The sequence below is a fragment of the Candoia aspera genome, chromosome 2 (genome assembly GCF_035149785.1).
Source record: "Candoia aspera isolate rCanAsp1 chromosome 2, rCanAsp1.hap2, whole genome shotgun sequence".
Lineage (NCBI taxonomy): Eukaryota > Metazoa > Chordata > Lepidosauria > Squamata > Boidae > Candoia > Candoia aspera.
In genome coordinates this window covers 247,958,842-247,980,037 of record NC_086154.1, presented here as the reverse complement: position 1 = coordinate 247,980,037, position 21,196 = coordinate 247,958,842, and the positions used below count along the sequence as shown (strand labels likewise).

The window sequence follows — 21,196 nt, the reverse complement described above, 5'->3', positions numbered from 1 at the left end:
TTGGGGTGGTTGCTGACAGGTAGAAGATGCGCGAGTGGCCAGGGAGGGTTTTTGGGTGGCCCATGAGGCAAGGCACAAGCAGAGCAAGGCTCAGGGAGGTGGTGTGAGTGAGGGAGACTTGCCCTAGAAGCTTGTGACCTCTGCCATCTTCCCAACTGTGCTTGTGGGAAGCTGGCAGGGAAGGTGCAAATTGCAATCATGTGGCCACAGGACATTGCAGCCATCGTGTGAGCTGATTGCCAAGCGCCTACATTGCGATCACGGGAGTGCTGGGACAGCCGTAACTTTGAGGACTGGTCGTAACCACCACTCATTCAGGGCCGTAACTTTGAACTGTTGTTGACGTTATGGCCAGTGGTCATTAACCAAGGACTACCTGTACATATAGGAATGTAAATGGTAAGATCTTAACACAATTATGGTCAGAGCTTTCCCGTTTTTCTGGTTGCACTGCAACATTCATATAATCTGGAGAACGTTTTTTTAAATATAATTTGAAATTCCGCTGTTGTGACACCCAACTTGTCACAACAGCAAAAATAACTATTATAAACCAAAACTAAGAAAAAAAGTCCTTTTCAAAGTCTCCATATTTCCTTGCGCACCTGAAAGATTACTTCTGTTGAGAAGGCAGTAGCAAGATAAAGGCATCTAGTTAATATACAACTAAATTGCCCCTAAGAAGGAAAATCAGTAAAGGAAATCCAAGTAGCAAAAAAATAACTACAACCTAACATCTTTTTCATGAAATAGGATGTTAATCTTGCTAAATGGAAGACACAAATGGGAAATGGTATAACTGCATTAGTTCTATATGCCCTATGGTAATATATGAGAAATTACTGATGTATCCTTTTTCCTACTTCTCTTGATATGTTTAATAAGAAAAATAACTCCCATTATCTACAAAATTTATAAAGAAGTGCATAGATTTAACATTCTAAAATGTATTTCCTGTTACTCTACATGTCAGTGACACACAAAGCAGTTAAAAATACTCACATTTATTAATTTGCTAACCACAGCATACATTATTTAAAAAAAAACAATCTTGGGAAAAGAGGGCATAGTTATATTATGTTGACTCTGATTTGTGCACATTCAACTATTTTTGCCATACCAATATTATTTGCTTTTTTAGTAATTCTGGCACAAAAGCATTTTCTTAAATAGAATAATCTTGTTTTCACCCTATTGTCATCACTGTTAATTATCATGGCCGGAAAATCTATAGTTGGTCGCTCAACTGTTTCCTTGATGCTCATTAAAAAAAAATTTAATGGCACTTGGCAACACATTTAATTGCATCATTAGGAAAGTTTATTCAACAAATCCAGAAACTCAGCCAGTTGAGGGTTAAGAGAAGGCTTTCTCTGGCCTCAAAGCACCTTTCCCTGGTGAGGCCATACTGTGCAAACAGAGAAACCCATTCACTTTTGGGCTACTGGTAGTCGCTTCAAGTCCTCCCAAAAATGTGACTGAAAACAAAGATGACCCTTTCAAAATGTACTAAATCCTGTCTAAATCAGTGTTTTTCAACCTTGGGAACTTTAAGATGTGTGGACTTCAACTCCCAGAATTCAACTCCCAGAAGCTCTGAAGACTGAGAAACACTGGTCTAAATGCTGATCATCTACAGCACACAAGCCGTCCCCACTGCTTCTCTGACTGGCTGATAGGGAAGGGGACATGGATAAAACGAAGCCTTGCCAGCACTATTGTGGTACAGACATGGATGCGATATCAGGCAGGTTTGGAATTTGGTGCCGATTTTGTATCTCCAAAAATGTCAGCTCTTGACCCAGTTGGCCTGGTTACGTACTGCCAAATTAACAGCAAGGAGCTATGACTGAGCTACTACAGCTGTCTGGGTTAAGCCTGTTGTGCAAACACACTCATTAAAAAAATTAGAAAAAGCTAATTTGATGACAGAGTATTAACCCTTCCTCTCCTGTACAGCAATCCCCACAAGCCCCTATTTGCTGGGCACATGAACAACCTAGGGGGGAAAACAGGGAGAAGGAAAAGCAGATTAAGCTTGGGATAGGTTTAACCCTTTTATACCCTTTTCCCAATCAAAGCAGCCAATCTCCTTTTTCCCCCTTCTCACCAAGTTGCTTTCTGTTGTAAAGTTAGGGGGCTATAGCTCTCCCAATATAACATGCAGTCTGGAGTTCAGACTTCCTACAAAAACAAGCCCCCTATAAAATAGCAACTGACTAGCCAGGAAAGGGATGGGCAGGGACATCTGTAAGGAGGCTGGGAGTGAGATGTGTCTGGCTTGGATCAGCATTCAACATAAATTTCTCTCCTTCCTTTACAGCCTCCTCTTTGAAAATAAAAAGCTTGGTTTGGGAGCAAGGTTTGAGTTCAGAAAACACTTTCCTTACAAGACATGGCTCTCTGATGTCACACACCAAGAAGGAGTAGTGGGTGCTCCCAAAGGCTCTCCTGTGGTCAAGGATGCTCCTAGTAAGGCTTTTGAGGAGGGAGCTGGTGAGCCAGATGATAAAGGAGGATGTTTGCTTATTCACAAAGAACACTAAAGTTTGTTAATCTTTGGCAGGATTCAAAAAGCCCACTATGATACCCCTCTGTGTGATTTTTCCTTTAAAAAGGCATCCGAGAACACTGTATATACAAAATAGCAAGTACAATCCAAATTTTAGATCATATCATTTCAAAGGATAGGGGCTCCTTGAATCTTTTTATCTAATGGATAACAATATTCTTCTTAACCCTTCATCACTGGCATAATTTAAGAAAATGGAACAGCAATTTTCAAAGGGATGGTCCACTTGCAGTGAGAACACAGTACCATGCAGATTTTTAGTAGGCCCAATCAACAGTTTGCCATGGGCATCTCCCTTAGCACCTCACTCCCCAAAGCTCCCAGCTCCCACTGATTTAAAATTTTTAATGTAACTTTTTAATAAAAGATACAGGAAGAAAAGTTGCAAAGCAAAGACTCGATCTCTAGCATCAACTTTACATATAAAAATGCCTCTTAGCTGCACATAGGCATATAAGCAATCTGGAAAGTGTGCAATTGCAGGCAAGTGTTTTGTTAGAAATGCCTGCACACCTACCCAAGAATTTGCCTTCTTGTAAATGGCAGACATTTTGAGAGCAGTCACCGCCCAAGGCAGAAATTGGCATGGTCTCAAAATTCCAAATGCCTCCAAAGGTTGGGAAACCCACCACAGAGAGCCTAAGATTGACACAAAGATTAATGAGCATACTGGGGAAGAAAGAAGACATATTCATATTAAGGTTGCCCACACCCCCAAATTAACAATGTCAAGTTTAGAACTTGAAGATCACAAAACAAACTGCGAGTACACTGAACCAATTTTACAACTTCCTTAGTTTCAAACTAACAATTACAGAACGTATTCATCCTGGTTTTATTTCCTTCTTGTTCTTTTAAAGTTGTTTACTTGAAACAAAGTCCAACTCATCTCAGCTTCCCAATACCTATGGTTAGGATTGCAGCCATGTAAATAGAAAATCTCACACTTCAAGTGAGAGGCTTAGAAATTTTCCAGGATAAAAGCCTAACATTATGTATTTTTCAAATTTTTTTTGTTACTGTTACTCTGTCCTCTAAAAGGCTTGAGGTCATCTGGTATGGCAAACTGAATATAACTTTTGCAAAACTAATTTTTAATTCTCTTTACTCTTCATCTTAAGCCCTGAAGATACATGGTTTTAAGCATTTTATAGTACAGTACTGTGTAATTAGAAAAAGGATTCACCATTTAGTTGGCTCAAACTGCAAGTTAATTATCATTATTTCAAATATAAACAGCTAATGCATTCTGTAACGTTCTCAAAATGCCATTAAAAACCAGCAAGAATGATTCTTTTTAGCGGCAGCCAATCTGCAATATACCCTGGGTTTAAATAGTGTCAACTAATATACTGCTGGATACTATCTTTGCAAAGACTTTTGTATACAGTAGCTACCCAAAATTAACAAAGGAAAAGTAGTTGGCAGTGGTCACAATTCTGTAGTTTATCAAGTAAACTGTGATGAGGGGAATTCAGTTCTGCTAAGAAAGTTTCTATGAACAGAACCAAGAGAGGGTCAAAAAAATCTCTCCATTCTGCACCTCCCAGGCACAAAGTTCTTGAGAACTAGGGGGAACTTCTAGAGATGATTTGGGAGGAATGCAAAGGAGAAGATTTTATCCCTGAGTGGGAAAACACTGTTGGACTTGTTTGTGAACATTAGATACTATACACATACTGCAAGCAACACATTCCAATTTCCTGAAACTGTTCATGCACATGCTTTAAAGGTTTTGAAAACAAGTATTTTTCAAAATGCATGAATATTTCTGCCCTTGATGGAGATTAGCATAAATAACACAAATATACAGTTAAACTTTTAAAGGAATGATATTGTGTATTGTTGCTATCTTAGAACCTACTTAACAGAGTACCTGTCCTTGGGAGTAGAGCAGACAATTAAGCCAGCCAACACTCAGCTGCATCATTACTTCTGCTTGTGGTAGGCCCATCCAAGGCACCAGCTGGCATTCTTAGGGTGGGGTTTCGTAGAATACAAGAGGAGTCACATGCTTTGAGTCTGTTCCAGGGCCCAATTAAACAAAGCTCTTGATTTTTAAGTATGCCTAAATTAAGTCTATTTAAGTCTACATGCTGGGGGTATACTGGAAATTCAGTAGCCAGTTTAGTATGATATGGAAAACACAACTGTAAATCGAAAGATGGTTTAGAAGTAAGATATTCTTGGGGTTCAGGTATGAATATTAGACTGTAATAGAAGAACAGTAATGAATCATACTTCAAACATGCTGAATTAATAAACTAAAGTTCTTTGTGCATACAAAAGTGTTATTAAAACTTCTTGGGTAACGCACTGAACTCTGACCAAACATTTTTAGATTAATTAACATTGATATTATTTGCTTTAAAAACTGAAATAGTCCCAAGGTATTTTGCTGAATCAGTACTACACTACTTCCATGGAAGTCTAATTTAATATTAATACCAATTTGATTTGACTCCACCTTCATCTGAAAAGCATTCTGTGGAATCAAGCTTTTAGCGGCTGATAACTTCATTGGTCTGAGATATAAACCAATTAAATTTCATATTACAAGATGCAATAAATGACAAACACTGATTTTCCAGGAGTTTCTCATTCAGAAGGAATGAAAAGTTGTTTCAATCTTTGTTTCCCAAATGTCTGTAAAGAACTGTTTTCACATTTGAATTGATGCAGCTCATTTCTTTGTGATGAGTTTTGAATAATTTCAACTATGTCTTCAGTCTTCTAGCAAAACAGTACGTAGTGCATCTTCTGTATTGATTAATATTGATGCTATTGCTCCATCATTAAATTCAAATGACGTTCCTCCATCTACTACCATACAGGCATCCCAACAACGAGAGCGAATGCAAACTCTGAAAATACATTAAAGAAAAATATTTCTGACAACTGATCAAGTGAATAGTTTCAATTGTATATAATAGAGATTAGAAGCAACACATATTTGACAGAAATTAAGATGGAATAATTTGGTCATGATTAATCCTCAGGATAGAAAGACGTTGCTAAACTAGTGAAAAGTCTTCTACTGAATTTCTGGTTTTAGTACAAAAGGAACACCTCAGAAAAGATTCAGTCTCTGAGACATTCTTGAGGAGAGAGACCTCTTTTCAAAATCCTGTAGAAATTACAGAAACAAGCAAGACTCAAGAAATAATGAGGACCTTACTCAAATTGTAAAAAAAATCTCCCAACCAACTTCCTTCATTTCTGCAACTGAAAGGAACTGGTGGCTACACCATTCGGCATGTCATTGACAAGATGGATAAATTCCCTCTTTTCTATAAGACAAATACCCACAAGATAACATTTTAAAAAATTGTGTGTTGAATTGTCTAAAGCTGCTATGAGAAGGCAAAGATAATTTCTTCTCTTTCATAAGAAGTGATGGAATATAAATATTTAAATGGCCACTTTGCACACTTTCTTCAGAGTGCCCTTTCTCCTATTCTGCTGAAATAACATCGCTAATGGAGAACAGAAAGATCTCCATGTTATTTTCAAAGTCTGAGAATACAAACAAACAAACAAACCCTCCACCACAAGGTTATGAAAAAATCAGAACACGAAAGGCCAAGTGGAAAATCAGGGCTACCTCCTGGATTGGGTTTCTCTTAAACAGAACTGGAGATATTATCTATGTCTAAGAGGCTTCATTCTAGCTTTTTCAGGAAAGTTGAGAAAAAAGAGTTCAGTATTCACTGTTATGTATGACCAGGCAACCTACATAATTGTAAATTGATATAAAAGCATGGCAATGGCATAAGAAGTGCATGGCTTTCCTTTCCACTTAAAGGAACCATCAAAAGAGTTTTTAGAAGATGTTGGGTCTTTATGAATGTTTCCAAAACATTCTAGAAACAAATCTGATAATGCTTGCCGAACTATGGGAAATCTAGAAGATGAGAAAAAGATGAAAGAGGAGTTCCTTAACAATGTGCCAGGTAAAATTTTCTAGATGGAGGCCATAATTCATATGCAGGGCAATGTCTACTTATTTATCTGTTAGGTTTTGTAGATTTTTTAGGAATGTACCACTGCGCTCACACAAAGACATGAAGATCTGCCAGGAAACCGTACAACTTGGCTATGACTAAAATGTGGTGAATTGTATTGGTATTAGCATTTTTCCTGTCTAAATATATCATGATGGTCATGATGATTAGTTCTTGCTGCATAATCCTAAATGGACGGTCAAGAGTTGAGGTAGAATTCCTTGCTGCTATTGTTGCATATTATACCCTTTGCTGCTGGAAGCATTTGGTTGCATTTCATATACTACATTGTCACTCTTAGAGGATCTACTTGGCAATTATGTTTTCTTCCAGGCTATGGTAGGGGGAAATATACATAATTCTCAGTGGGAATCTTCATGAAATGTTAATTACAAATGGAACCCTACATCACTGCAGAGGTAGCTTTTGGGAAAGAAGTATGAAACATACTCCTTCCTGTAAAATGAAAATAAACACTTAACTGACCAAGATTATAATGCTACTTTTCCAAAACCATCACCATTTTAGAGGACATACTTTTTCAAAAACTCTAATTGCTATTAGTTTTGCTTCCATTGGAAGAAATAACCTATGATGCATTTTTTATTTCATTTGCTTTCATTTAAATCAACTATATTTAGCTTTTTGAGGAAAAAGTACCCTTTGTGAAGGGCTACAACGCCTGCAAATTTCCTACATCTGTTAGACTAGAAAGTAGTAGAATTTGATTAATGCACTTTGCATGCAGTTTCAAAAAGTGCATCGATGAGCACAAAAGCACCACCTGTCTGTAACATTTTTAAAGCAGCTGCATCTTTTCCATGGTTTGTGTAGCTGCTGTCTGCAGCTGCCATGTGATCCAAGAAAAGATGCATCTGCTTTATTTAAAAAACTTGCAGACAGATGCTACATTTACACCCATGTAAACTCTGAAAAATTCAGAACTACTGCACTGCCTCACTGATTTCCACTGATAGTTAATGAAGACAAACAGCTTTGGATTTCCAAACTGAAATTCAGATTCCTACATTTTATTAGGCAACCTGGAGATCAGTTGAAAGCAATCAAGCTATTTTTCAAATCTGAGTCTAAAACAGTTGTCGCACAGCTCAAATTATGAATAGATGAAACACTACTAATACTTACTTTGATGCAAATCCTCGTTGCCGACTACTTGAAAAAACACGGTTTGAAATAGGTTCTCGTATACTAAAAAACAACTTGGGCTCCTCTGGACTATAGAGCAGTGATTCATTATATCCATTTGTTACTGAAAAAGCAGAAGTCAAAACAATCAGGTTCTTTAAGTAGCCCACTAAAAGTTAGTGCTCAAATCAGATGATTTTAGTTCTCTTATTTATAGTTAAGCTTTCTGATTTCACGTAACACAGAAAAGCTGTGAAAAGCTTGCAGAAGTTAACTTGCTTAAATCTGTTATTTTGTGGGTTATTAAATATTATGTTAGCCTGCCCCATCAGAGGTTTTGGAAATATAACATACTTGAAGAAACTCTTTAACTACATTCAGTTTATTTGATTACTACTTACAGATGTAAAAATCTTTAACTTAATACATGTAAGTTATATGCATGAAATATGTTTATTATTTCTGGAACTCTGAAGTACTGAGCAAAACTGAAGAACGAAACAAACTGGTAAACTACAAATTATGATTAAATCTAACATGCTAAAAGTAGACCTCACCTTTTTGTATTAGGTCCTTGTTCAATGGAAGCTTTAAATTCTCATAACTTTTAGCTATTGAACCAAAAGAAAGAAAACTTTTGGTTACCAAAAATTATATTTTGCATTTGCCAGACAACATGTGACAAAGAAGGCTAACAAAAACAAGAGATGAAATTCTAAAAGGTACTTAATTCTATTTCTGTCTAGCAGCTGATCATTGAACAATATACTACCACTTTTAAAAGCCTTTAAAATGTATAAAACATAACAATCTCCTGTAAGACAATCTCATCTATGTCAAAGGTAAACATATATGTGTGTTACATGTAGGAAAATGGGGAAGCCACAGGTTCCCCATCCCTGATATATTTAAAAGCAGTTTCCTTCATTCTGATTCAAGAAGATTACCTGTTAAGCAAAAACTCTGGTTTGGTTTAACAAAAAATACAAATAAAATACAGACTTGTTTTCTAAAGTCAAGTTCTTTAAAAGCTTCTCAAGTTTTATAGGTCTTCAACTTATTTTTCCTGTTATAGAAATTAGACTCCTACAATTGCAATATAAACACAGTTTTAACAGGGACGTAACTGTTTAATGTCATTTTAGTAGCATTTCAAAGTGGTTTTATTAATGTATAGGTGATCATTAGTCTTTGAAGAAAGAAAGGCATACTTTTAGATTATGCCAGGTTCAGATTATGTTAGACAATACCTTGAACATTCCTCTTCATTGTTTTCAATGAAAACAATGAAATTGTTACAAGTATGTCATTAGGAACTCACCAATCTTAAGAATTTCTTCCACAGCCTGATTTGCTATTTTGTTGATATTAAAAGACCTAAAAGAGAATTTAAAGAAAAAAAAACTTTTAATACCTAGATCAGCTGTAGCTGGGAAGCCTTCCTACCTGTCTCCAACTTTCTGAATTACTTAATTCAATTAATGTTCATTACTATTATTTTGGGAAACAAATGTTTGACTCAGAAGCTGAAGAAAAATAATAATAAAATAATTGCCTAATAAGGTTTAAAAGCAGTTTGAATGGAACAAACGTTCTAAGAAATCACTATCTTCTTCAATCATATAATGAAGTTTTTAGCTTAAAGGCTGCCTAAACACTGGAAATTATCAAACCAAAAGGAATTTACCTTCAGTTCATTTTCAGCAATGTTAACCATAAGGATTTCTTGGGATAATGTTAAGCATGTTTAACTCTTTATCTGGAAAAATTGGGGGAGTAGTAGAATTTAAACCAAGTTACCCAGCAAGTTATAGGCAAAGCAATTATTTATTTCCATAACTGTCTATTTTTGAGTATGTATAGAATTTATGCTAGAAAAGGAGCATTTACTCAAATTCTAAAATGATAATATTCCATAAGGAGTGTAATGTATCTATTTTACAAGCATTAGAATATGTTCTTAGTCTACAGAAATATTATAATCAAAAATCATTTTGGACTTAAAGGCTAAAATAACAACCCAAAGATTCTCATACATAGCTATGCAATTAAAATGGTTGGGATTTATTTTTATTCTCTGAATAAATATACTATGAAGTATCTGTACCATAGAAACCTGTTGCAATGCATTCCAATCTGTTTTTTTAAAAATTGGAAAAATGTCCAAATGACCTCTAAGTCAAAATAAGTTGTCATTACTGTAGGCAAACACAAAATAAGTCGTCATTACTGTAGGCCTTTTCAGTACCAAAGCCTAACCGCTTAATTCTATTTATTCAGAGCCAGTAAGATGAGGGATGTACAATTACACCTTCATATTCATATTCAAAAACATCTGTTCAGAGTGACAATTGATATTTCATGGAATACAAAAATAAGTGTTTTAATTTCTACTATGATTTGTAAATATTATTTTATGCCAACTGTTTTATATTTTACGATGTTCCACCTCATGGTCTTCCAGAAGCTGGTAAAAACTTATTTTTTTCAGAAGGCCTTTGGGGACAGGTGTAGAGCCTCAGCCAGCTGACTGTTTTCTTATAATTTGATATAAATTATTTTAAAAGAGATAAAGAGATCCAGTTTGGTGTAGTGGTTAAGGCACCAAGCTAGAAATGGGGAGACCGTGAGTTCTAGTCCCACCTTAGGCAGGAAGCCAGCTGGGTGACCTTGGGCCAGTCACTCTCTCTCAGCCCTAGGAAGCAGGCAAGCGCAAACCACTTCTGAAATCTTGCCAACAAAACTGCAGGGACTTGTCCATGCCAGGAGTCAATGCTGACTCGAAAGCACAAATATATATATTTTAATTTTATTACTGAAGTCATAAAACATAATTTTATTGCTATATTAACCTATAAACCACCTAGAGTCTATGAGGATTGAGGTGGTAGATAAATTTCATAAATAAACGAACTGTTGTGATTTTAAAAATATTACATTGTTTCAGATTAATAATTTAGTATATTGTTGCAAACCACCTTAAATGAACATTTCCCAGAAGAAAAAAGTCCAAAAACCATTAAAATAAATTCAACAGAGTTTTTCCCCCAAATAAATTGAGTATACAGTTACATATAAAAATAAGTATGGCTTAAAAGAACTCAGTAAACGTAACCCTTCTACAACCTACTTCTTATAACAGTGATATTGTCATGAGTACTGATGGCGAGCAGGAGGAGACCTCTATTCGGGGGGAAAACACATGCGTAGTACTGAGGAATTAAGCAGCCATTCAAAGAGACACAGATCAGACCCGCCTTAACTTTTGAGGTTTATCTATCTGGGTTTTCCCAGGCTTCTTCAGTTTGTTAGGATTCTGTCTTATGTAGCAGTAATAAACACTAGAGACCTACTCCTCGTCTCAGCGTGATTCCTGACTGTTAGGACAGATACCCTGTATTTTATCAAAATAAATGTGCTATGTGCTGTATTATTCCTTTTGGAAGACCTCCAGGGATAAGTGATAAAAAAGAAGCACACCAAACTTACCAAGCTTTTGATCCAGTTCCAGTGCATATATTGAGACCTGAGCTCTTTTGTTTCTCCCATGGACCATCATCCACTGATATTTCATAATAAGAAGCCCTATGAAGGGAGAATTTAAAACTGGGTTTGCAGGACTTATAGTTCACCCTGAATAAGACAGAACACAGCCCGACATCAGGCATGTACCAGTCTAAAAGGGCTAATTTCAAACATGGCTGAAAATTTTACTACTGAATTTGTATACAGCAGTTTTAAAAAGCAGATTTTAAAAAATCAAGATATTCTTTTTGAGGGATAGGGTTTTTTTTTTATCAGTTTTCAAAACTCCAGCATGTTGTTAGTATAAGAGCAAGCCATTTTGAAAGCCTTTTAGAATTTTCTAGTGGGTTTACTTGCAATTAGCAGGAAATCTACTAGTATCGGACACAGCACAACAGAAACGCATATAACTTTTCCCTCTACATATTTGTCCCTACTGTCCTTAAGATCAAAATGGAATTCTGAATTTAAGCTGTAAGAGGAAGAAATCTCCCTGCCATTCCCATCTGTAAAAAATACTTCCTCTTTCAGATCATATTGCTAGAACAATGCATCCGCAGAACAAGGTTAACTTGTAAAAGGCATTTTCTTAAGTACTCAGCTTTATCAACTACAAGTATTTAGTTTATGATTTCACGTTTCCTACCATTACATAATATGTTCCAATTCCTAATCCATAATATGGTATGACAGACTTTCTCTTTTCAGTCAGACTTTCTCTACTATTTCACAAAGCACCTCACTCACAGCTCCGTTCTACTTTCAGAAATAAACCATTTCCACAAGCTTCCAGTTTCCTCACAACCTACACTAACGTGTGCTCCAAAGGCTATCCCTGGCTCTATGTGCGTGCTATACAACACTCCTGTGGGGACATCAAATCAGGTGTATGGATTACTTTCAAAGCGGCCACTTAAGCTTTCCAAAACATGTGGCTGCTTTGGAACTTCACTGAGTGATTTGCTAATACTGACACACTTTGCAAAGTGCAACTTTTGAACGTTTTGCATAGCACTAGAATTCACTATAGTAAGAAAGAAAATGTTTTTCTCTAAATCCTTAAAACAAGATTGCTGTTATTTATTTTTTTATTATTGCAATATGAAGTTCTGTCAGACCAGGGTTTCTCCACCTTGGCAACTTGGAAGACGTGTGGACTTCAACTCCCAGAATTCCCCAGCCAGCCAGCTGAAGTCCACGTATCTTCAAGTTGCCACGATTGAGAAACACTCTTAGACAATGCTGAAAAAGGAAGTTTTTACATAGCTAATAAGCTATAATGTATCCCAGTAAGTGGATTCATGATAAGGAGGATCAAAGATCCAATACCAATACTTAATGTTCAAGCTGCAAATTAAGATGTATTAAAGACCAGCTAATGATTTTTCTTTCAACAACTCCCAATAAAATGAACATGTCAGTAAGCATTCTTGAGGGAAAAAAAGGACTTAACTGCTTTCTTACAGCTTTCAGAAGCAAAAAATGTATCATTTGGATTCAGTAATAAAGTGTGAATACAATTCCATAGATTAATCAGTAGGAAAGCAACAGAATATTAAGCTTGATTGTAGAGATTATCTGAATGATAAAGTAGTTTAGAAATGTTTTAAGGTAAATAAAAATATTATGTTTACAGGCTATGCCAAACAGTAATGCTTCCAAGTAGATGTTTAGCATACCTGGATGAGAGAGACTCTCCAATAAAGACTTCATTTAATGATCTTACAGGCAAGAGGTGTGGTTCAGAAATCTGAGATCCTGCAATCACGGGCAAATTACATGGGTGAAATATAGGCCAAGCAGATGTCTCCAAAAACACACTCAAACATATGAAAATGTCTCTAAACTAAAATTAAGATGATCCTTATTTTCAGACTTGATACGAAAACATTCATTTTATACAAACCTGGCTGCATCTATTCATAAGAGCTCTGCACTTAATGGAAGCATTTGATTTCTATTCCGAATACGATGTTTCTCCTGTTCAGTTGAGATGGTAAATTAAGAGCTGAAGATGATGGTTTAAGAGTCCATTGGTACTATTAATCATCAATCAGAGTTGGCTACATTTTTGGAGAAAAACATTACTTACTTTGATCCTGAAATCTTCCATTAACATGGGCCCTACTATGCTGTTCTTGACTCAGCTGCTGTTCATGTAAATCTACAGGGACAGGGTTAATACCAGTTCCTTCAAGGTACAACCGGATTCGCTGTCTCCACTGCCATCTTTAAAGGAGAAGGACAACACAAAAGTTAAAGCAACCAAAACAGATGGTGATTTTTTCCATGAATCAGCACCACAACTGATCCATATGGCATTCAGAAAATCATTAAGTATTTCATATAAACATTAACTCACAAAGAAATTTAGTTGATGGGAATGAAATTCATACAGTACTTATTCACTATCCTAATTATTAAATTATTTCTGCAAATTCTGGGGCAATTTAACTTCAAGTATCCAAAAGACAAGATGTTCTTTTCTTGGTTTTCTGATGTTGGAAGAGATGGATTTTGAGAACTGCTCAAGATGATTTAATGTGAAACTAAACAATCTAAATGTTATACCATCTATTTAAGGGAAAAGAAAAATGCAATTATTGCTTTGATATTCCTTGAAATATCCCTAATGAGTATATTCCTACTGCAATCAAACTGTGACTTGCTGAATTCCTTCATTATTTTTGCCAGACTCTCTGCCAGATGTGTACAGTGTTTAGAAGATAATCTGTACATGTTACCAACATATAAAATAATTCTATACATTCCCTTATTTTCTTCAATTCTTTTTTTAAATACTGATTTAGCCTAATTCCTCTCTAATTAAGAATTAGAAATTAATACTGAAAAACACTAATAAGTATTAAGTAGAATGATGGTATACTACCAAAGAATAGCTGGTAGGTTTGATAACTATTGCACACAGTAATCAAGCAATTATTATTATGATCTCATCAATAGGATTAAATTTCTGCTTGAGCTACAGCATATGATCAGCCTGCCCAATATACACTGGGCTGATGTATATCTGATCTTCTTTTTTTTTAAAGTATTTTGATTATTCTGCTCTCTTCCAAGATCTTTAGAGCCTTCTCTCTTTATCATACTTTTCAAAATAATGAACTCAGTAAAAAAATAAGGGTTTTCTATCCAATTCCCCCTTTCCCAAGCTAAGTAACTTGCATTCCATGTAGGAACATGCGGTGGGTGCTGTCGTATGAAATAGAGAAGGGAAGGAAGGATTCACCATTATTTTCAAGTTATTTACAATTAAAACTTGCCTTAACATAACTGCATGAACTGTTCCTACTGAAGATTCCACCAAGCCCATTCCTCCCGCCACTTTTCCTGCTCAGGCAGGCTTTCAGCACGTTGTGCCCATTGAGCACATTCAGCCCCCACTGGCTGTTGTGAGAAGAGGTGTGTGTATTCCATTAGGTCTTTGTCCATTAAGATACTTAGTATTTCTGCACCGTTGCAGCTTCATCAGACAAATTATCATCATCCTTTTATCTCTGTGGCCTTGTTTTTAATGGTAGTATTGTTGGCGCTCTCTATTAAAAAACAGTGATTTTCATCATTAAGTGTATGGAATAGTTTACTGTACATTAAGTAAGATTGATTATACTGTTGGATAACACTGTTGCACTTTCCCTTTCTTGAGGTGTAGTATAATAATTTGTCCCAAGTAACTTTGATCTATCATATTCATAATTCCTGGTCATTTCTTGACAATATATTTAGTTCATTTAAAACAGGTTTCAAAACGTGTACATAAGTGCAAATTAAGCACTGTTTTGTATTCAGTGATTCCTACTCTATATTAATATAGGGATTGAAAAAAATAGTCATTAGGTTTTGTTCCTAATACATGTCAATGATATTTATCTAAAACCTAAGATTATTTTTAAAGATTTATTTTAAAATTCTTTAGGTAGTTAAGCTTATTATTACCTGAATTCACCACTATAAAGTTTCTGTAAAGCATCTGGAAATGAGTGCGTATATCGTACAGGTAAACACAAGTGGCCTTCAGATCTGTACATAAAATAACAATGGAAAAATAAGACTCTGCTACATTTTTCAAGCAAAGATTTATTCCCTTTTGGACATAACACTACAAGCAAACAATACCCAGTTTTGCCTGCAGCATTCTCATGCTATTCTATGCAAACTAACATAGAGACTATTTTGCAAGCCAACATACTATTACCCACTTTCCATCAACTCAGGGTATTAAAATACACAAGCTTTTAAAATAGATTAATGTTACTATTTTCAGATTAGGTGTTGCTGACTGAGAGAGCCAGTTTGGTGTAGTGATTAAGACACCAGGCTAAAAACCATGAGACCAATAAGTTCCACTCCTGCTTTAGGCAGGAAGCCAGCTGGGTGACCTTGGGCCAGTCACTCTCTCTCAGCCCTAGGAAGAAGGCGGCCATGGCAAACCACTTCTGATATTTTGCCAAGAAAACTGCAGGGACTTGTCCAGGCAGTCACTAGGAGTCAAGACTGACTCCAAGGCAAAAACAAAAACAAAAAACTGATTATAGCTTTAGAGATAGTTAGGGAGAAAAAGTAGTAAATGATACATATTTATAAGCAACGTTTTTATAGTCTAATGTAGCTACAAACATGAGACAGAATTCACTTCTTGTTTAAAATGAGATATCATTTTAATAAATAATGAACTGCAGTACATTGGGTAGGATTAGACATACAGCTAAGTGCAAAGTATCACTACTTGAAGATAAAGAAATGCTACTATCAAGTAACACTCATTTACTCTTAGAACAACAAGACTTAGGTAAAAGCAAGCGTCAAGGCCACATAATAGCCCAGAGTCCCTCCTTTTGGGGGGAGATGGGCGATGATAAAATTTGATAAAATAAATTATATTAACTCCAATTATCCCTGAAATCTGTAATAAGGATTCAACTATTACAATGAAAAAATTATAAAAGCTACAGCACTAAAAGAAAATGGGGGGGAAAAGGCAATAGGGATGTTGATTTTAATCAGAAAACTCCCAAAGATGACAATGCAATATTTACATTACAAATGGACTCAGGATATATTGTTCATCAGCTAATAATGCCAACCAATGCACTTCTAATGAGAATTAAATTAGCTATCAGATGATACTGCCAATGAATGCCAGTATAGCATTGGACTTAAAGGGCTGGATGTGGATCAGGAAAACCAATATTCTAGCCTATCCTCAACCATGGAGTTCATCAGCAATTTTGGGCCAGTTACTATCTCTCTCCTCAACCTATCTTACAAGGTAATTGTGGAGAAAATTTGAAAAAAAAAGCAGAATGTAACGCTAGTAAATAAATAAAATACATTCATAGATACTAGAAATTGTAGGACTTAAATTAAAACATCTTATTTAGGCATATATTTGACATCAAAGAATTTAAAACAGTTACATTTACAAACCTACAGTAATACTTAGATTGTACACTTACAGAACAATTCCATTTTTTCCTAGATTAGCATGAGACTGCTGTTGAATCAAGCTTTGACCATTTGTATTTCTGAGGACATTTTCATACTGTAAGTTTTTTAAAATGTGGGGAAAAAAGCTGAGAACAAGATCATGCACCGTAAGTATTTATGGGGCTCAAATTGCTATTACACATTTAATGTGTCATTTATTAATTTGGCTACCTGAGACCATCACAAATTATAACACAAGATGCCAGTAAATCTTAGGCTCACCTATCTGGATCTGTATTTATTCCAATAACTGGTTTCAATTGATCCAGCACCTTACTTGCTGCCAGAAGCATTGTTCCATCACCTAGATAAAATACATGGTTTGGTGTCAGAGCACGTTTATATAAGAAATGTTTAACACTCCAAAATGAAGCATTAGACAGGCATTACACTTACAAACATCTTAAGAAAAAAGGAGAGTGATGTGGATTGATATGGGTCTGTGTGTGTCTGGCTTGAATCCGTAGGCTGTCAGCTCATCTTTGAGGGGAGTCTGATGCCACCTGCCTTGGAAGAAGGGGCGGTGCATGCTCTCTTGAAGAGGCCATTTCTTGATTCAGGATTCAGGCCCAGTCATGCCAATGAATAACCTTCATTTGGGAAAATATTCTGATGGATGACCTTTGTATGTGGGAATATGCATCTCATGATCCTATGAGATCTCTCAGCAGTGTTTCATAGCATTAACCATAGTATCTTTCTGACTGCCTACAAGGTTTGGAAATCAGAGGTACTATTTTGCAATGTTTCCATTCCTATTTGAGCAGGCAACTCCAGTCAATAATTATGAGGAAAAGTCATCAAGCCTGTGGTTACTCCAATATGGAGGATTCAACAGTCCTCTCACCATATTCATTCATTCATTCATATTTTATTTATGTGATAAGTGGGATTCTAACTGGTTTTCAGTTGATAAAATCATAGTATAACAATAATAGACAGTAAGAAATTACAGTAACAATAATACATTATGGTTTTCTTAATATAGTAACTATTATCATTAATTTCTATATCAAATTGCTGGTTTGGGTTAAGGTATCACCACCAAATAATAAATAAATCCATCCATAAAATAATCCAAAGGCAGTATCAACAGTATACAAAAAAAAAAAAAAAGGAAGAAAGAAAGAAAGAAAATGTACAAACACATGTATCTAGCAATTTCAAGTTTTCAGTCACAGCATAACCTTCCCTCCTGTGCCTTGATGGAATAACCAGGTCTTAACTGCTCTTCTGAAATCCAGAAGGTAAGGTTTAGATCAAATTTCTGCGGGGAGGGATTTCCAGACTATGGGAGAGGTGACTGAAAACGCCCACTTCCAAGGCCTCATCGTATGGCATACTTGTACAGATGGGACTTAGAGGAAGTTGACCCTATTTGACTTGAACAGATGGGCAGATGAATACAAGAGAAAGTAGTCCTTCACATAACCTGGTCCAGAACCACACAGGATCTTAAAGGTGACAACCAGCACCCTGAATCATATCCAGATGCCAATCGGCAACCAATGCAGCTCCTGAAGCAGTGGAGTCACCTAAATATATTGGGATACATCCATCACTGCCTGGGACACTGCATTTTGTACCACCTGTAATATCCAAATACTTTCCACTACTGTAATTGCTGAAAATGTAAATGATCTGCAAGCACTACTAATGAAAGTAAAGGAACACAGTGAAAAAATGTAAATACAGGTAGTTCTCGACTTATGACAGCAATTGAGACCAGAATTTCCATCGCTAAGCGATGCGGTCGTAACGCGTGACCGCATCACTTAGCAATGGCAATCCCTGCAGTCCCAGTTGCTGTCATTAACCAAATCCCATGGTCATTAGGCAACGTAACTTCCTGCTGGCTTTCCACAAAGTCAGTGGGGAACCTGGCAGTAAGTTGCATGTCCCAAGCCGGCAGTGAGGTAAGTGGCTGCTGCCAGGTTGGGGGGGGGTGCACAAGGGTTCAGTGCAGATCAGGGAGGGTGCAAGAGAGGTGTGGTGAGGGTTGGGGAGGGTGCATGAGGGTGTGGTACAGGTACAGAAATTCTGATTAACAAGAACAATTCAATTATGTAAAACAGTAACATAACGACTTTCATAAATTAGTTTTTCCACATATTCTATAGATGTTTGGTGTTACCAACATTTATTGGATACATGTTGGAAAAAGGATAACCCATATTTTTAAATAGTGAAAGCCATTTTTTAAAGTTTTCTGGAAGTTACACCAATAGAGCTTCAAAGCAAACATTGTTTAGCACCAAATCAGCACTTAGGAACTAGCATGTATTTAATTGCACACCAACATTTTAGCTTAGACTTATGTGTGGACTGGTAAATCTGACTTCCATATTGCTACAAAAGTATTTACTCAAGTTTCCAATAACTCAAAATACATTTCCCCACTCACAAGTTAATACCTCCTGCTGCTATAACGGCATCTGCCCACCGGACAGTCTCTTCATCATATTCTCTCCGTTTCACAAGTCGGACTTCAATCTTCTCATTTCTAAAGATAGGTATTGAAAAGTAGGTGATTATTCTGGTTCTCATGATCAGAAAAGACAAAAATTCAAGTCAGCCAATGCTCCCTAGGGAAAAAAGACAAGTAAAGCCTAAATACTGACAAAAGTCATATGATCTACTGACAATTAATCTTGTGGAACATAACTATTATTTTTATCAGGCTGAGTTATCAGTTCCTGGAAAATATCCACTTATTACATTGATCTCTCTCCCATGTTAAATCCATGTAATCCACGGATCAGAATTTTGTTTATTCTTTATTAAGTTGAACCAACTTCTAAAATCAGAAAAAGTTATTCATATGCACACTGAAACTTGGAATGAAAACAGTAGTCTATGACAGTCTTCATGCTATATACAGTATAGTTTATATTAAGAAAAAACACGTAACATAAATTTTCCTAAACAAAAAGAATTATAAGACTCCTCTGAAACTCAGCACCTCAGATTTCAGATGTACCAACTGATATATTGGGAACCAGTCTGGTGTAATGGTTAAGGCACCAGGCTAGAAATTGGGAAACTGTGAGTTCTAGTCCTGCCTTAAGCATGGAAGCCAGCAGGATCACTCTCTCTCAGCCCTGGGAAGGAGGCAATGGCAAACCACTTTCAAAAAACTTGCCAAGAAAACTGCAGGGTGGTCACCAGGAATCAACAGTGATTCAATGAGACAATAATAATAGGATAAAAATGCCAAATCCAGTCTAAACATCTGGCTGACTGTGCGACTAACAACAATAATAATTGATATATTACTATATGGACTATGAAACAAAGACCAAAGTTACATATTTGGGCTTCAGATTTTATCTCCAAAAGGTGTTTCAGAGCATGCAGGATCCCAGCGAAGACATTTCTGCTCTAAGATATTGCAAACAGGTGCTACATTTATATTCCCATGCATTCAAAAGTACCTTTTGATGCTGAATCCAATGTGCTTCATAGCTCTATGACATACAATTGGATCAGAGCCATTATGGTTTTAATACAGGGAATATTAGAATAATACACAAATGTTCAGAGCCTCTGCTCACTGACATTATTTCAGCTAAAATCAAAATTCTTGATACATACCCTTACCTTAGACTATTTACAATATGTTCCACATTTTTTGTATGAATCCGATGCCGCTCTAATAGACCACTATAATTAGATCCTTTTAATGCAAGCTGTGAAAGATAAAATTGGCAAAACAAATTTAACATGGGCATTTTAAGAAGACAGAAGACAGAGTATTAGAAACTTGATAATGATTTTTCTGCTAATTGAAGCTAGTACACCTGTAAAAATATTTTGAAGTTAAGAAACAGTATAAGAATCTGCAACACATTATCATTTTAGTAAAAGGTTTCAATTTACAAGTAATTCTGTTGAATCCCATTCACATGGACTCTAACATAAGGAATTAGATACTTAATATAAGCAAATGTATTAACACCAGTCAATTTGCCCAAAACTACAAGCCTATGCTACAAACTATATATAAATAATCATGTTCAGTTAATCAAATTTAATCTTAATAAACTATATGAATTGAACACTATGCTTCTACATCTAACTGCCTCAACATCTGTCCGTCATATAAGCTTCCCATCATGCTCAAACCAGGAAACTATGGTTAATAACTTCAAAGCAAGATAGGATGTAAGGCCATGATTTCAAGTGGGCTTCATACCTTGCTTATTAAGAAGCTATCATCTATAATTTCCCAGTTCAAGATGGATTTTTCTCTATCTGCATTCTAGCTGTCTTCTGACTTCATTTTTCCTCAGTTTTAGTTAATACAACACTACTGTAAATGAGCTTTGCAAACAGAAAAATACAATCTAGAACAATCATGTCAGTTGCTTGGATCATCTCCATATTCCAGATGACCAAGCTTTTAATACTAGTATGAAAAATCTCTCTGAGAACAATCTAT

At 35.9% G+C, this 21,196-nt stretch overlaps 1 protein-coding gene across 4 annotated transcripts in view; it reads right to left on the bottom strand.

Annotated features, from left to right (window-relative positions):
* Positions 1–988: 988 nt before the first annotated feature.
* The window catches only part of NADK2 (NAD kinase 2, mitochondrial), a 31,899-nt gene continuing 11,691 nt past the window's right edge, over positions 989–21,196 (bottom strand). Inside the window, exons 2-12 of one of the 4 annotated variants that reach the window (XM_063295741.1) lie at positions 20,356–20,444; positions 19,170–19,258; positions 16,978–17,059; positions 15,205–15,288; positions 13,340–13,476; positions 12,927–13,005; positions 11,212–11,355; positions 9,044–9,099; positions 8,280–8,333; positions 7,723–7,846; positions 989–5,436 (exon numbers count right to left, since the gene is read on the bottom strand). In XM_063295741.1, coding sequence (XP_063151811.1) covers positions 5,298–5,436; positions 7,723–7,846; positions 8,280–8,333; positions 9,044–9,099; positions 11,212–11,355; positions 12,927–13,005; positions 13,340–13,476; positions 15,205–15,288; positions 16,978–17,059; positions 19,170–19,258; positions 20,356–20,444 — 1,077 coding nt within the window. In that variant the 3' untranslated portion in view covers positions 989–5,297. Of the gene's footprint in view, positions 5,437–7,722; positions 7,847–8,279; positions 8,334–9,043; positions 9,100–11,211; positions 11,356–12,926; positions 13,006–13,339; positions 13,477–15,204; positions 15,289–16,977; positions 17,060–19,159; positions 19,259–20,349; positions 20,445–21,196 lie in introns of those variants that run through there. The other 3 variants (XM_063295742.1, XM_063295744.1, XM_063295743.1) reach the window with 3 other exon arrangements.